A 17,648-nucleotide genomic window follows, 5' to 3' on the forward strand; every position below is an offset into this window, starting at 1 on the left:
AGCTGGCCTCGCCAAGGCAGGCCTCCCTTGACTCCCTCACGTGCCTGTCTCACCCAGTTCGGCCCCACCGGCTCTTCCTTCCCAAGCTCCAGCCATCCCCCACTGGCATTCTGAAAACCAGTGCCACATCCCCTGACTCATTTTCTCCATGTGTAGAAAGAGAAGGCTGCACGCCGGCGGCAGCTCCAATACCAGGTCAGAGGCAGCCTGGACGCGGTTCCTGGCAGGCATTCAGTTCCAGACCCAAGCATGTGGGGCCAGCAGGAGGCGAGGTGCAAATGGAGGCACTGACCTTCGGAAGGTTCCCGAAGAGGCAGCCCTTCAGCTGGGCCTCTCAGTACCTGGTGTCGGGGTGGAAGAGGGGAAGGGTGTGCAGGCAGAAAAAGAGGCACAAGTGGGCAGCACGTGGGCCAGGAGCCATGCCCTGGGCAGGGCTGTGGGAAGCTTCCAACCAGGACATCTGGGCACGGGGGCTCCACCGTGGGTTGCTGGTACACTAGAAGGAGCCTTTTTTGTACGCCTTTTAATCAATCCGCCTGATTGTTTTGAGATTCATCCATGCTCTCTTTTCTGGTATGCTAAATAGAATTCCATTTCATGGATATGCCACAAGTTTTAATTGAAATATAATTGACATATAACATTATATTAGTTTAGGTGTACAACATAATGATTCAATGTTTGTGTATATTGTGAAACGATCACCACAATAAGTTTAGTTAACATCTATTACCCCACACAGTTACAAGATATTTTCTTATGATGAGAACTTTTTTTTTTTTTTTTTTTTTTTTTTTTAAAAGCTTATTTATTTATTTATTTATTTATTCATTGATTGATTGATTGATTGCTGTGTTGGGTCTTCGTTTCTGTGCGAGGGCTTTCTCTAGTTGTGGCAAGTGGGGGCCACTCTTCATCGCGGTGCGCGGGCCTCTCACTATCGCGGCCTCTCTTGTTGTGGAGCACAGGCTCCAGACGCGCAGGCTCAGTAGTTGTGGCTCACGGGCCTAGTTGCTCTGCGGCATGTGGGATCTTCCCAGACCAGGGCTCGAACCCGTGTCCCCTGCATTGGCAGGCAGATTCTCAACCACTGCGCCACCAGGGAAGCCCCATGATGAGAACTTTTAAGATCTACGCTCTTAACTTTCCAATATACAATATTATTAACTCTAGTCACCATCGGTACATCACATACCCACGACTTATTTATTTCATGCCACAATTTTTCATCCATTCACCCGTTGTTGGACATTTTGGAGCTGCCAGTTTGGGACTATTACAAATAAAGCTGCAGTGACATTTGCTTCCGGGTCTTTGCAGGGACACAGGTTTCCTCCAGGGTAAATACCTCAGAGGTGAATGACCAGGTCATAGGGTAGGTGTATGTTTTCAAGAAGCTGCCAAACCCATTTCCAAGGGGCAGCACCAGTTTCCTTCCAGCCAGCAGTGTACAGCGCTCTGATTTCTCCACATCCTCACCAGCACTGGTTATGATCTGACTTTCTGATTTCAGCCGTCCCTGCTGTTCTCCATGACAAGTTATGTCCAGCATCTTGCCTTGGGCTCCTTAGCCCTCCGTATACTTTCTTTGGGGCAGCTCTCCCTCCTCCTTGGGTCCTCCCTTGGAGACGCGCGCTCCTGTCCCACCGCAGTCCTGCCTCCCCGACTCCGATTACTGTACCGCGGTTACCGCGCTGCGAGTCTAGCCCACTGTGGGTGCCCAGGACCCAGCCCGGGAAGAGGCAGCCACGCCCCCACGCCAGTCCCACCACCTCAGCCCTGCCGGGTCCTGCCAACCACGTCGCCTCTTTCCGCAGCCACCCGGGAGTCCGCCTTTGTGCACGCCATCGCCTCCGCCGGCGTGGCCTTCGCTGTGACACGCTCGTGCGCCGAGGGCTCCGCTGCCATCTGCGGCTGCAGCAGCCGCCACCAGGGCTCGCCCGGTGAGGGCTGGAAGTGGGGCGGCTGCAGTGAGGACATCGAGTTCGGCGGGATGGTGTCTCGGGAGTTCGCAGACGCGCGGGAGAACCGACCAGACGCTCGCTCCGCCATGAACCGCCACAACAATGAGGCTGGGCGCCAGGTACGTCCGCGGCCCCCGCCCCCATCCTGGGTTGTGAATCCGAGAGCCCTGAGACCACACCCTTGCGGGTCCCTGGGAAATAGAAGCTTTCTGAGCAGGGTATGTACCCCGGTCCCTTGAGGAGTGTGGCATGGTGTAGGCAGGGTGGTGGGCTGTGGGAGGGATGTATATGGTGGCCAGGCTGGGGGTCTGCTCACCTCCTGCCCAGCGGTGTCTGAAACATGGGGCTGTCCAGTTGCTCCACGAGGTCTAGGGCATTCCCACAGGATGGCAGGTCCACCTGTGCAGCTGGGGTCACAAGGAAGGAGGGGTGGGAGAAAGGTCTGCTCTGCAGGAGCTCCTGCACATCCAGGGAGGGAGACGCCAGGCTGCTACACCACAGTGTGGTAAGTTCTACGATGAAGAAATGCACACACACAAGGTGATCTGGACATAGAGGAGAGGTCAGACCCAGGCTGGAGTCTCAAAAAAGACTTCTCGCAGAGGTGGTGAGTGGAGACAAGCAGAATAATTGGCAGTTATCCAGGTGAAGGGAAGCCAGGAGAGCCTCTGGGTAGCTCAGGGGTGAAAGCATGCACGTGAGTTAGTCCAGGTAGAATGTGGAGAACAGAGGAAGAAAAAGATTTGGGGGATGGAAAGGCTGGCAGAGACCAAGCTGTACAGGGCTTTGTGAGCCCTTCTGAAAAGGGGGCTTAGTGAACTTAATCAGAGGTTCAGTGGGGAACTACTGATAGGAAGTGATATGTGTAGGGACTGAAAAGTGTTCAGCAGAGTTGGCCCCGGCCTTGGCCAGTGGAATCAGGGCACTGCAGAGAGCTGAAGAGTGAACATTTAACTTCCAGCAACAGGGAACTAGGTGACTCAAATTAATCTTCCGGCTAAAGACAGGTACCAATGTAGGATGAAATGTAAAAAGTACCCTTTAAAAGTATAGAATACTCACCTGTATAAGTTACCTGATTTATCACAAGGAAGATAGTGCAGTACAGAGGGGGAAATGGTCTTTTCAATAAATGGTGCTCAGTCAATTGGATAACAATGTGGAAAAAAATTAATCTTGACCCCTACCTCACATCATATAAAAAATCAATTTCCCATTTCCAAATGGGAAAGATTAAACAAAGAATGTTTAGAAGAAAACATAGGAGAACATCTCTGTGACCTTGGAATAGGCAAAGATTTCCTAAACAGGCCAAAAAAGCACTCACAATGAAAGAAAAATGTAATAATGTGGACTATATTAAAATTTATAAAAAGGCACCACCATGAAACTGAAAAGGCAATCCACACAGGAGGAGATGTTCACAATATATACACCCAACAAGTATATGAAAGTTATAGTATAAAAAGAACAAAAAGACTGATAACCCAATAGAAAAGTTGGCTGAAAAATGGAAAGCCACTTCACAGAAGAAAATCTAGAAATGTCCAATAAATATGTGAAAAGGTGATCAATATCATTAGTCGTCAAGGAGATGCTCTTAGAATATATGGCCTGGAGAGGGGAGAGTATAACAGATGGAACAGAGCATGGTGGGAGTTTCTGAGGAGCTGGGGCTCTGAGGCTGGTAATTTGTGAAATTTTGTCATATTCCACGCTTATGACATATAAACTTTTGCATGTATATTACACTTCCATAAAATAATTGTTAAGTGTCAAATAACTAACCATATAGTGAGGAATTAGCAGTCCAAAGTCCAGAAGACAAGATTCTGAACCTGGTGTCTGGGGCAGCTTTTGTCCAGGGGTGATTTGCTGGTCTGGGAAAAAAGTGCGTATGCTGAGCTGCATTTCCAGCAGCCTCACAGAGCTGAAAGGGGCCCACCAAAGGTGCTATGTCTAGGAAAAAACTCCTCGGTTTAGGCTGGGATCCTGAGGAGTAAAGGAAAATCAGAAGTAGACAAGCCCTTATGCACATGTACAGGCTAGTAAAATCTCTAGACTGAATGGATTAAGGTGGTCCCAAATTGCTGGTATCCCCATGTACCTGGAGAAAGCAGATAAATCCTCTTTGGAGGATGATAACCTTATGCTAGGCTGAAATTTTTTTCTACAAACAACTTTTCAAACACAATGTTCAACACATAATCAAAGATAACCTGTTAAATGAGTGATAATCAGCAAAACAAAACAACAACAACAACAAAAGAAACAGAAACAAGACTCGAATACTGGAATTATTAGACACAGATTATGAGAAAAAATATGCCTACTTATTTTCACAAAGCTAAAATGTAAGATTTGGGAAAGAATCCCATAGAAATTGTAGACCTGAAGAATGAATGGGAGTTTCCAGTTAAAGATGGCAAACAAAATACAAATATTTTCCTCTGCATTCTCCTAGAATGCCACTAAAATGACAATGAATTAATTTTAAGATACATAAATAAACTATTGAGAACATGGAAAACAGAAAAGGTGACAATGGCAACAAAATTTTGAAAGCAAAAAGCAGATAGATGAATACTCAGTATCTTAGTACACTCAAGAAAGCTAAATCTTAAGCCAGTAGAGAACTCTGAGAATCAACCATGGAATTTCTAGTATCAGATATCTTGAGAAGTAGAGATAGATATGGGGCTGAAAACAGAAAGACTGGTCATTTGCTGGTCTGGGGAAAAAGTGTGTATGCTGAGCTGTGCTTTCATTTTAAAGTCTATTTTAAAAGCACTTTTTAATGTACCAGCTCTTCTATCCAACCTCTTGCATCCAGACAGCACCCCTCCATCACCATGGCAGAAGTCTGGAGGCTTATTCCCTAAAAAGGGTAAAGCAGAAGGTGTCTGGACTGCTGAGGGTGAGGCTGCCCAAGTAAAAGTAGTCTGTCTACATACACATTTGTCTTCCTAATCTCCTAGTGCCACAGTGAAGCTTGATTATGCTCTAGGCAGGAAAATGGAAGATTCTCCCCTGAGAATCAGACCAACCCAAGAGAAGAGACTTGAAGATATTGAGATGGGGGTTCCCCCAAAAGCAACGTGGCCAGATCACTCAACAGTGAGGGCCCAAATAGATGAATCCCTCCCATGTACAGGAGGTTTCAACAAGATTTTTGGCTCCCCACTATCAAATATGAGCAGGCAGCCAAGGATCACTGAACATCTGAGGAAGGCCTCCAGCAACCACAAAGGTAAAGACCAAAATAAAGAAAAAAAAACCCCAAACTTATGGGAAAGAGACACTGTAAAGAGAGATGAAAACTTCAAAAAACCATCACTATCCCCAGAGAGATAAAACACTGAATCCATAATATTGGAACAGGATGTTAATTTAAAAGAACATTCAGGGGGGAAAAGAGGCTCTTAGAGATTAAAAATAGGACAGCAAAAACAAAACTCTCAGCAGAAAGGTTGGAAGATAGTTGAGACACCCTTCCCACAAAGTAGAGAAAAAAAAGACAAGGAGATGGAAAATAGGAAAGGATAGAAAATATGGAGGATCTGTCCAAGAAAGACAGTGATGAACATGAAGATGAGGAATTTGGTAAAGAAATAAGACAAGAAGGTTCCCAGGGCTGAAGAGCAGAAGTTCAGACAAAACAGGCCGCATAAGTGATTAGCACAAGAAAGGGGAAGACCCACATCAAAATTCGCTGTGAAATTCACAGCCTATGACACAGAAAAGCCTTCCAAGCTTCCCAGAACATGCTTTGGTTTCATGCAAAGGATCAGGAATCAAAATGTCATCAGAGTTTCTAAGAACAACAGTGAAAGCTAGAATAAAATAGTGTAATGCTTTCAGAATCCTGAGAGGGGGAAATATTTTAAGCCAAGGCTTTTATACCCAGCTAAATCATCTTTTCAACTTTAAGTAGAAAAGATTTGTTTTCAGACATGCACATTTCACAAAATTTACCAGAAGGCCTTTGAAAAAGATGTCTCCAAGAAGATGAAATCCATAGATCAGCTGGCGTGTTTGAAAGTCTTGAAGAGAATATTTAGACAACGAAAGGAGTTAGTGAGACTGAACCTGTGATAAGTACATTAAAAACAGCAACAACAAAACGTTTTGTAGAAAAGGAAAAGCTATCATGGCATGTGGCTCAACTAAGTATGACATTTACCACAGCCCCAATACTGTCAGCACTAAATTTTGATCTAACTGGAATTATGCTATAGTTTTTAGAGTAGGAAGGGGGTTGGGAAAAGTGTGCATCAGAGTTGTGGGGTGAGGTCCCATGGGACCTCCAAGGTGAGAGGTCCATAGACAATGCCAAACACTGAAAAATCAAGAAGTAGCAAGACAAGCATCTTATTAGAGGTGTAGAGGTACAAGGTGCTGCCTCAAGTGGTCAGGAAAGTGCTGTGAATCAGAGTGTGGGGGCAGAACTCCTGTTTTTCTTAACAGGTCTTAGGAACTCTTGGACTCTTCAAAGTATGTGCATATATAACTTTGATCAAAAGTAAAACTAAAACAAGAGACTGAGGAGGCAGAGAGAGGTAGTGGCAGCTCCTCTCTGGAAAAGCTTGATCACAAAAGAGAAGAGAATGGAGATTAGACAGAACTGGACTGCGGTGGGGGGATGTAATTTACAGATGCCCCTAAAAATGTGCCAGTATGAGAGGGAAGGGTTGAAGAAAGAGCAGGCAGAGGGGGACAGTGTAGAGGCAGCATCTGGACACAGAGCCCACATGAAGCCTTAGATTTATCAATTTCTAGTAGCCACATTTTAAAAGGAAACAGGTGAAATTTGTTTTAATAATGAATTTTATTTAACCCAATATAGCCAACATGTTATTGCAATAATGCAATCAATATTAAAATTTTGAATGAGATATTTTACATCCTCTTCTTTTACGAAGTCTGGGGACTTAGTGTGACCCAGCATGTGGTTTGCACTTAACAGCACTTCTCAGTTTGGACCACCAGCCACATCTCAGGACCTCACATGTGGCCAGTGCCCATCACAGTGGCCAGTTCAGCCTTAGTTCTGATTACGCCACAGGACCTTTCACCCCCAGCCCCACTTCTTCCCCCAAAGAGAGAAGGGAAGACAACCTGACGTTGGGATGCCCACAGGAGAAACACACACAATCCTCAGCAACTCCCCTACAATCCGATAAAACCAGCTTCCTGGGCCCTGAAGGTACCCTGTTCAAGCCACTACCATTATCCGTGCTCAGGTCAGCCCCCAGCCTTGCCACCCAGCCCATGTACATCTCCTCTAGACGGAGGTCTTGGGTTTCCCCAGTCAGAATGAACGACTTCCCTCCTGCGCCCCGGCACTTACATGTCACATGTTACAGCCCCTTCTTTCCTTCACTAACATAGATGGCCTAGGAGTAGACCCAGCCCAGGAGGGGGCCTCCCAGGCCCTGCACTCCAGGGATCTTGGGTCTACCAGGGGGGCCACATGGCACAAGAACCTGCAGCACCACACGGAAGGGTGCTGCTGGGAGAGGGCACCTGCTCCACCTGGGAGTCCCGGAGCTTTATGGAGCAAGTGGGGGGACTGGGTTTGCCAGGTGAGCGGAGGGGGACTACAGGCAAGGAGTACAGCCATCCTCCGGGGAGGTGGGGAGACTGAGGGCCTGCCCTGACACCCCCTCTCACGCGCTCCTGCAGGCCATCGCCAGCCACATGCACCTCAAGTGCAAGTGCCATGGGCTCTCGGGCAGCTGTGAGGTGAAGACCTGCTGGTGGTCGCAGCCCGACTTCCGTGCCATTGGTGACTTCCTCAAGGACAAGTATGACAGCGCCTCGGAGATGGTGGTGGAGAAGCACCGCGAGTCGCGCGGCTGGGTGGAGACCCTGCGGCCACGCTACACCTACTTCAAGGTGCCCACAGAGCGCGACCTGGTCTACTACGAGGCCTCGCCCAACTTCTGTGAGCCCAACCCCGAGACGGGATCCTTCGGCACGCGCGACCGCACCTGCAACGTGAGCTCGCACGGCATAGACGGCTGCGACCTGCTGTGCTGCGGTCGCGGCCACAACGCGCGCACCGAGCGGCGCAGGGAGAAGTGCCACTGCGTTTTCCACTGGTGCTGCTACGTGAGCTGCCAGGAGTGCGCGCGCGTCTATGACGTGCACACCTGCAAGTAGCGGGCGCCGCACCGGGCTGGGGGTCCTCCTGGCGGCGGCGGCGGGGGGACTCCTCCATGGATGGGGCGGGGCTCTGGGATGGAGCTCCTGGAGGGTGGCGGGGTCCTCCGTGGTAGGGCAGGGGTGAGGCTATGAGTGGGATGGAGTTCTTCCCGACAGGTGTGGGGCCCTTCCTGGGGTGAAACTCCAGGGATGGGGCTGCTGGAGGGAGGCGGGGTCCTCTCTGGGGGCGGGGCTCCAGGGGTGGGGATTTAGCCTGCCATCACCTTCCTCCGAAGACCACATGGTTCCCTCCACCTGACCTCGTCCTGTAGAGCAGTATCTCCTGGCAGAACGAGCTGTGGAGAACCTGTGGGGGGCATCTTGTCCCCTTACCCCTCCCACTAAGGTCTGAGGCCCATCCTACAATGATTCAGGTGCCTGGAGGCCTGCGGCACTCCTCCCTCAGTCTGATACCTGCCAACGCTCTCAACCAGGAACCCTGTCAGGGAGAGCCTTTGCCGTGCAGAACCGCAAGAACCACCTGGGCTTGGGTGAAGGAGATAGGGCCTGACGGCAGTAGGCTGAGAAAGGGCCTGGAACACGAGGCCTGGCTCTGTCCTGGCTGCCCTGTGCTGGGCATCAGACACCCAGGCCCTCTTTCCAGTGGCGTCCTGCTGTCACCCAGGCCCCAGCAAGGTGCCACTCAGCCTGGTCTGCTGTGCCTTCTACGCTGCAGCTGACAGAAAGTCCTAGGCCTGGCTCTCCCTCCTCCCTGCCTTCACATTCCCACTTGCACCCCATCGCATCCACAGAAAAGGAGCAAAACCTCCTGTTCCAGTCTTGCTGTTGCCTCCCTCTTGGCCTAGCACCTCTCTCCACCTCCCTCATTCACAGCCCCTTGTAAGGGGAAGGCAAGAAGGGAGCCACTGGCCTGTACTGCTGTCCAGGTCGTACTCAGCTCCATACCCTGCCTTGGAGGCTCACTTTGGGTTGGGTTGTTTGGGAGATTTGGAGTCGGGGCATGATGCCACACTGGTGCTACAGACAGAGGACCCAAAGACCCCAGAGGACTGGTCTCCTTCCCAGCCCCTCGTAGCCAGGACAGACCCCCAGGTCCTGCTGCTGTGGCTATGGTGCACCAGACCTACCTGCCACTGGCCACTGTTCTGGAGCCTCTGGTTGGCCGCTTGACTTGGCCCTTCTCACGTCTGACTCATCCATCCTGTCTGGGAATGAGCGAGACTGATGGACCTCTCAACCAATGCCTACAGGGACTTCCTGCCAGGTGCTGCCATGCCAAGACCTCTCCTCCTCAGCCTCTGCCACTGTGAAATGTTGCCCAGCCCCCTGTCCCCGAGGCCCTACCCTCCAGGCAGGGGGAAGAGACAGTTGGGGCGGTGGGTGGGGAGGACAAGCTGCACGGCTCGCTAGGGATACGACCTTCCTCTGCCTTGAATTTTGCATTTTTGGTTTTAATTTTATTTCCGATGCTGCTATATCCACCATACATAGGAACTAGACAAACAGATGTGTTATTGTGGTTTTCTTTTTCTTTCTATGAAAGAAATTATTTTAGTCATAGCTTGTGAGTTTCAAACTATGGGGAAAGTAAAAACAAACAAACAAAAACGAAAAGAAGAAACAACCAAAAAAACCTGTGGATTGTGCTGGATTTTTGGTGGTGGGTCAGCAAGGTATGGGGCCTGGATTGGTCGTGACCCTCTGGGAGGGGCCACGATGGGAGATGAGGTGGGCATGCTTAGCTCAGAGACTCCTGGGGCCTCTGCAATGGCCTCTAGAGCCAGAATTCCAGGGGAAGGAAGAAGGATGGCCACTCCAAAGAAAGGAGGAAACAGCCAGTGGTCTTGAAGTCTGGGGCGGGGTAGACTAGAGACCAGGGCAAAAGACCCCAATGGAAGTGCAGAGGAAGGGAAAAGGAGGCCTGCCTGTTGCAGGGGATATACAGTGCAGTGAGCAGGGGACCATGGCAGCCCCAGGGGGGAGACCCCACACAAGTCAGTGGTGCAGCAGGACATCCACCAAGTCAGCTGAAAACCACTTCCCCAGACATCCACAACATGCTTCATTCAGTTCACATTTGAGCACCAGCTACGTGGCCATGCTCCCTGGGCTTGGGGACATGGCCCCTGTGTGGGGTCCCCTTCTCAGTCCACCAGGGGGCATTCTAGGAGCTCAGTCTGGTTGGGAGGCCAGACATGTTCCCTCAATTTGAGGCTCACCAGCCTGAAGCCTGGAAATCAGGCAGCCGCTTCTCTCTGGGCCTGGCCTCCTTCTACCTCCTGCAAAGGCCACTTTAGAAGTCCAGCTCACGCAGCTGGAATCCAGTTGGGAGGTCATGAGGGACATCTCTCAGTGGCAGAGAGCTGCTGCATGAAGCCAAGAACTCCCAGGGGCTCCCTCCTGCCTCTGTCCATCGTCAGGCCAGAGGCCAGAGCTGACACAGGACCCCTGGCCTCCCCTCCACCACAGGGCATAGCTCAGGAGTGCAAGTCTTGGCAGGGCTCAGCAGTCTCTCAATGTATGGTTGGCCAAATCCTGGCATCATGCTCAGAACCTTGGGATGGGGATCTTCCCAAGGCAGACAGGGAGAGCCTCAAGGAAAAACGAGGCATCCTGTTGGCAAAAGCCTCACGTTGTCCCTCCATGGCTATTGCCTACATACATCCTCAATCCAGGGTATTTGGGGTATGCAGAGCTGGGTGGGCCTCTGAAAACTTAGGCTGAAGGAGTGGCTTTCTCAAGGCCACACCTTCATCTCTCCAAGCCAGGAGCAGAGTCCTTGCTTCTCTCTGTGTCCTTCCATGCCCCCCTCCCCACTACTACCACCACCTCTGAACCCTGCCCTGATATCCAGCCAGACCCACAAGGAGGGAGAAAGCTGAGGAGGCAGGGGTGGAGGGACAGGCTAGGACAGGTGGGGGCTGGGGGGAGATGATGCTGGAGCTGAGGGGAGGAGGCCTAGCCCCACCCTCTCGAAGGTCAGGCCGAGCATAGCCACCCTGAATGAGCCATATGCTGGAAGGGAGGGGGCTGGGGACAGACAGGAGCCTCGTAATTGGGAGGCCCGTGCCTGCTGAGAGCAGAGGGAGGGAAGCCCAATTCAGCTGACTCCGTGGCTAGACATCAGGGCCACATGGTGTCCTTGAGAGCAGGGAATGAAGGGCCACCCTCTGCCAACAGAGAGTCATGGCTGGCTGGGCAGGGGTCCTGGACAGGGCTGTGCAGACCCAGCGTGGGCAAGAATATCCACTCCACACAGAGCCCTGCGCTGGGAGAGAGCTGTGGTAGGGTATGGGGGCTTCCTGGTGGATGGAGTGGGAACCCATCAAGGGAGGGAGGGAGGAGAGAAGGAAACATGGTGATGAGAAGGAAACATGGCTTCATCCCTCAAGACAGGACCCAGGGAACACCAACCCCACCACCTTACCGGTCACAGTGGTCTTTGCTGGAGGCTCCAAGCCACTGAAGACAGAGCCAGAAGAGGCCCAGTGAGGCTAAGGGACTAGAGACAGACGCAGGGCTCTGGACCCCCAAATCCCCTGCTTTCACACCCCAAATCACACATCAGCTTCCCCGGGCTGGCACACCAATGTCCTGCCCCAAGCCCATGGCCTTGTTGGCTCGGGGCTCACTGCTCCCCCCAACCAGGCCCATTTCAGGCCAGGTTACCCACTGTTCCGGGACTGTAGCTGACCACCACCAATTCCCAAATGGGGCCCCAAGGGGTTGGCTGGGTCCAGACAGACTGCAGGCAGACATTCTATAAAGAGGGAGACAGTGATTAAGCTCACAGGACAGTGTCCGAGACCGGAGTGCAGGTGGCCAATCTCACCCACGGGTGTGAGTCACCAGCAGGGAGGACCCCCAAGCCCTCACAGCCCACCAGGCAATAGAGCCAGGTCAGACACTCCACACGGGGGTTAGGCCCTGGAGGTGGGGAGTGACAGGTGCCCCACTCGAGCTGCCTATGGGCCACATCCACAGTGCACAGACAGTACAAATGGTGCAGCACCTCTAAGTTAGGGTATGGGCAGGAGTTGCCCTAATTGGTACCTGCTGGGAACCAGGTGCCAGGGGCTCCTCAGATGAAAGGGTAGGGAAGACAGGTTGGGCAGGGGGTGGAGGCATAGCCACAAGGTCACAAGGGTGAGATGCCAAGAGAGGAAGCAGGGACAGAGCCGGGCCTCCTAAGGGAGCAGAGCCCAGATACCCAGAAACAAGAAAGGAGCTACCCTGGGAGTTGATGCAGAGGTAGGTTCTGCCTACCTGGTCTCAGCTCTCTACCAGGTGAGGCACCAGGCTCCCACTCCCCATCGTCACAGCTCCAGGGCAGAGAGAGGCAGAACCCCACCAGAAGAGGCCCATAGGTCCACAGGACAGGCCCCAGTAAATGGGTGAGGGGAGCTAGCAAGAGCCTGTGTGAATGAGGAGGCAAAACTCTCAACTCTCTGCTGGCCAGGAGCAAGCCCCACCCGGGGCCTCAGTTTCCCTCCAGTGCCAGAGGAAGTGGGATGAGGGGGCTCCCCAGGGCCTCTCTGCTCCTGCCTTTTGCTGACGTGGAATGTTCTAACCGGAGCCCCCTCTAGAGCCCAGCTGGCCCCCCTCACCTGCCAAGATCAGCATGTCCCCATGAACCCTGGTCCAGCCCCTCAGCCCCTGCCCTTTACCCTCAACTCAGAGGGAGGGCAGAAAACAGGGCAGCCTGCCTGGGCCTCAGAAGCACCTCTCCAGGGAGTTTACAGCCCCTCCCGCCAGCCCTGAAGAAGGAGGAAATGGGCCCGGTGGGCCTGTTCACAGGTAGTTGAGATAGAAGAGGAATAACCATATTAAAGGCCCGGAGGTAGTAGGGCCTCACCCCACCAGGGCCCCCCTTGGCCCAGCCCCCTGCAAATCTCACACCCCCAGGGCAGCAGCTTTGAAGTCCTGGAGGGTGTGTGGCCAGCCGCCTCCTCCTGGGGCCCCCACAGGCCCTCCCCTCCCCCCTCCTCCCCATACTCCCACTTTCTGGGTCCTAGGACCTCAGTTTCCACACACTTCAAGAATGCTCTGAACCACCCCATACCCCCACCCCTATGCTGGGCCAGAACCTCCAGGGCTGGGACCCCCAGAGCAACAGGTGCAGGGCCAGCTCTGGATCACCAAGCCTGGTACAGAGGGCTGAGGACCCCTGGCCAGGTTCCCTGGTCCCACACAGTGATGGCCCTCGCTGCCTACAGCAGAGCCTGGGCTGGATGGGCTTCAAGGTCCTGCTGGCCAGGCCTTTGCCCCTGTCCCGAGGGTCTGGTCTGGGGGACATGACACAGCCCATCCTGGGGTCTGGCCTGATGGCCTGGGGTTGTCCCAATCCCTCAGCTCTCCCCTTCAGGGGCCTACCCCGACTCCAGCCCCCTGTCCCTCCCCAAGCTGCTTGGCCCTCTTGCCTGTGACTCATTTCCCTGTTAGAAACCTGTGTCCCTTCGTGAAACCCTCTGGTTGGGACACCCAAGGACAAGGCATCCTGGCAGTCAGCAGCTTCCTCTCCAGCAGCCCCTTGGCCTCCTGGCCTGAGCAGGAACAGGACACCTTACCCGCCCACACTGCCCTCCAGCCTCCAGCCTCAAGTCCAGCTTCAGTCTGGACTGAACAGACTGAAGCTGGACTTGAGGCTTGAAGTTGTCCCTGGGGACAACCTCCCAGGGTGATGTCCAAGGCTTGGAGGAACAAGACAGCGGCCCTGCAGGGGTGGGAGTGCTGGCAGCCCTTCTGTTCATAGGCACTGACAGGTAAACTGAGACCTACTGGATGAGGTCTCTCTCCCCAGTATGAGTTTATGAAGGCAAAACTACCGCATTTTCTCCCTCCCTCTCCCACCATAAAGTAGGGGGACAGGGAGTAGCTAACAGAGGGCACTCCCACCTACCACACCCCTCACCCCCCCTTACCCCCTCACCTTGGCCCCAGAGATTTGGGTGATGGCCCCTTCGATATCTTCTGGGTCATCTGGGAGGGCTCCCAAGAGGAGCTGAGCATGTGGTACCGTTTCTATGGCTCTGACATCCTCAGTCTGGGCCCCTTAGGCATCCTATACTACTGAGAAGTCCGTCCCTACAGATGCCAGGACCGGGGGCGGGGTGTGTGGTGCCCAGGGCACTAGGGAAGCCCTGGGGAGGGCCCCAGCCTGGGAGCCGCCACCGCCTGGCCTGGCAGCTGGGACAGGAGCTAGTCAGAAGGTGCTAATTGATGTTTAGATCCAGGCTGGCTCCTCAATCACGTCTTTCTCTTTCTCTCTCCCTCTCTCTTTTTTTATTTGAGTCTCTGGAGCACACAGTAAACAGTCATTTGGCTCTCAGGGCCCTGCAAATTGGTGTTTATGGTATAAGGACCAAGAGTCATCCACCCAAACACGGCAGGCTGGGAGGGAGGCGCTGGGCTGGTAGGGATGGCACGCCCTCCTGCCCATGGAGGCCTGGCGCTGGGAGGGCCTTCCCTCCACTCTTAAAGGAGGAGGCAGGCCTGTTTCCAGCAACCCCTGATGCTTGCAGCCCGGCCTGAAGTGAGGAGCCAGCTAGTTCACCCACCAGCAGTGGGCCAACACTGGCCAGAATCCTGCCAGCTGAGCACTTGTGTGGTTGGAGGTGGCCAACACTTGAGGAATTGCCATTAATCCAGGAGGGCTTCTAGGAGGAGGTTTCTGTGAAAGAGAGGACCCTCCAAGGGGAGCTCCAAAGGTTCGCCAGTGCCCTCAGATTCCCCAGGGCTCTGTGTCCAATCACAGCTCCTGTCCAAGCGCCTCTCAGGCTTCCATCTCCTTCAACTTTCTCCAAGTCCCTATGGCAGATGTCAGGACCCTCTACACACACACCCCCTCCCAACCCCAGAGGCCATCTGCAGAACTAAAGACAGGAATGTGGGGAGGCCCAGGCCTTAATGAAAGAGGTTGAATGGTGGAATTCCAAGACAGCAATGGGAAGGTCTTGGGAGAGAAGGGGGGCTTCCCAACCTGTCTGCCCCTTGCCTAAAAACCAGACTGCAGAGAGGCAGGCAGGCCCATGCAGAATCTCCAGCAGGGCTCAACAGCCCTCCCAGGCTCCTTAGCTCCCTCTGCTGCCTATAGGTTACAGGGGTTCATTTCACCTCAAATGGCTCGCCCAGCCTGTCAGCCTGCAACCTACAGAGAGGCAAAGCCGGGAGCCCTGGGGAAGGCTGTTTGATGTTTGGATTTTGGAAGGAGCCCCATAGATCACACGTGCTTCTTCCCTGAGCGTGCTTTTAGTTCCCAGGTCTGGGCCGGAGAACAGGAACCTCAGGAACAGAGGACATGGGTCGCACATCCCCAAGCCAGCCCCCTCCTCTTCTCAAGAAACTTCCACGGCTCCCCAGTGCCTATGAGTTGGAGTTGGAGTGCCTCAGCCTGCACCCATCACAAACTGGTTCCAATCTGAGCTAAAGGGGGACCTCTAATCCATGGATGGAGAAAGTGACCTGGGCAAGACATGACTTGCCCAAGGGCACTCAGCACGTTAGTCAGGATAGAGTCTTAAGGAAAACTGAGACCTCATATCATACCTTCTGGTCCCACCTACAGTTCATTCTCACCTTCCTTCACCCTTGCCTCCATCCCTCCAGTCTCAAGCTTCCCCTGGCCTCTGCTGCAGCCTTCTCACCACCTCACTGCCATAACCTTTGTGGTTGCTGTATCACTGTCCCCTGGGGACATGGAAGGTCAGTGCCAGCCACACCTCAGGGGCCCATGCAAGGCAGAGGAGAAGCTGTGTATGTGTTGCATGTGGGGGTTGGTGGTGGGGGGATCTGATGCCAAGCTGGCCCATCCCCAGGGCTACAGGCCTCTGCAGGGGCCCTGACCAGCTCCTAGGGCTCAGCTATCTCCCCAGCCCTAGACCCAGCTCCCAACAGATCCACCCTCCCCAGCTCCAGCCCTTGCGCAGGCCAGTCTGAGTAAGCCAGATTATCAGAATGCCTGAGGGGAATGCCCCTTATCTGGGAGGCGATTTGGGAGTGGTTGGGACGCCTGCAATGGGCCACGCTTACAACACGTGGCGTCAGTATCAGCTGTCTCTGCAGCGATACCAGGGGGTCCTTGTGTGCGTGCCCACCATGCAGCCTCACCCCAGCTCCCATATCAGGGTCCCCAGGAGGTGGCCGTGAGGAAAGCTGTCCCAGGTCTCAGGTCACATTGCAAACAGGGAAACTGAGGCTGGGAGAGAGGCAGGCCTTGTCCCAGCCTCTCAGAGTCAAAGGCACGTTGAGGACAGGCAGGATCCATACACTGGGTCACCCCTGCCCTGGAAGCCCACCAGGAAGGGCCTGCATCCAGCACAGGCAGCTCCAGCTGGGCAAGTGTCCAGGAAGGACAGGTGCTGCTTGGGACAGGATCAGGGTCAGTCTGAGGTCAGAAGTCAGCCTGGCAGCTCAGAGCTGGGTCTGGCTCTGCCCCTTGCCTGTCTCCAGAGGGCTGGTTTTCGTGGATGTCCCCCACGGTATGGGGGATGGGTGGCCTCACCCAGGCTCCTGGACACCCCTGCGGGTGCAGCAACAGCTCCCTGGTCCCCAACCCGTGCCTAAGCGCCTGAGCTCCAAGCCTCCCACCCATTGGACCACTGGGGAGCTGCCCTGGCACTTCCCAGTGACCCGCAGCCCTGCCAGTGCTTGTTTGGCAACACCTCCTGGGGGGTGTGGAGGTTGGAGAGTTCTAACCTCTCAGATGGGGAGGATGGACACCCCAGCCCACAGCTGGTGTGAGGAAGCTGGTAGGGCTCCAACCCAGCACCCACGCACTCAGAATAGGAGGACAGTGTGGCCTCCTCCCCCAGACAGCTCAGCTCAGCTTGCCCCAGAGTAGCCGAGGATAACAGGTATGGTGGGGACTCAGGTGGGGGTAGTGCAGCTGCGGACACTGCAGGTGAGAAGGACACTGCAAGTGAGGAGGATGCAGGTGGGAAGGAGAGAGTACAGGTGGGGAGGATACAAATGGGGACCCTGCTGGTGTGGATGCTGCAGGTGGGGACAATACAAGGGAGCATACTACAGGTGGAGTTGCACACAGCACAGGTGGGATACCTCAGGCTAGGACACACTCACAGGTGGTTCAGACCCGCTCTCTGCCTCTCCCTGTCACACGGCCTGCTCTATGGTGGACAAAAAGAGAGGAGCTTTGGGGCTTCCCTGGTGGCGCAGTGGTTGAGAATCTGCCTGCCAATGCAGGGGACGCGGGTTCGAGCCCTGGTCTGGGAGGATCCCACATGCCGCGGAGCAACTGAGCCCGTGAGCCACAACTACTGAGCCTGTGCGTCTGGAGCCTGTGCTGCGCAACAAGAGAGGCCGTGATAGTGAGAGGCCCGCGCACCGCGATGGAGAGTGGCCCCCGCTTGCCGCAACTAGAGAAAGCTCTCGCGCAGAAACGAAGACCCAAACACAGCCATAAATTAATTAATTAATTAATTAATTTAAAAAAAAAAAAAAAGAGAGAAGCTTTGTTCCTGACCCCAGGTTTAGCCCCTCCCCTGGGCTGATCCTCGA

General features: G+C 53.8%; 1 protein-coding gene across 1 annotated transcript in view; it reads left to right on the forward strand.

Annotated features, from left to right (window-relative positions):
* Positions 1–8,129, forward strand: part of WNT3A (Wnt family member 3A) — a 46,881-nt gene extending 38,752 nt beyond the window's left edge. The window contains exons 3-4 of the mRNA XM_059919693.1: positions 1,818–2,083; positions 7,650–8,129. Coding sequence (XP_059775676.1) covers positions 1,818–2,083; positions 7,650–8,129 — 746 coding nt within the window. The remainder of the gene's footprint in view (positions 1–1,817; positions 2,084–7,649) is intronic.
* The last annotated feature ends 9,519 nt before the right edge of the window (positions 8,130–17,648 follow it).

This window comes from Balaenoptera ricei, chromosome 3 (assembly GCF_028023285.1).
Source record: "Balaenoptera ricei isolate mBalRic1 chromosome 3, mBalRic1.hap2, whole genome shotgun sequence".
NCBI classification, from domain to species: Eukaryota; Metazoa; Chordata; class Mammalia; order Artiodactyla; family Balaenopteridae; genus Balaenoptera; species Balaenoptera ricei.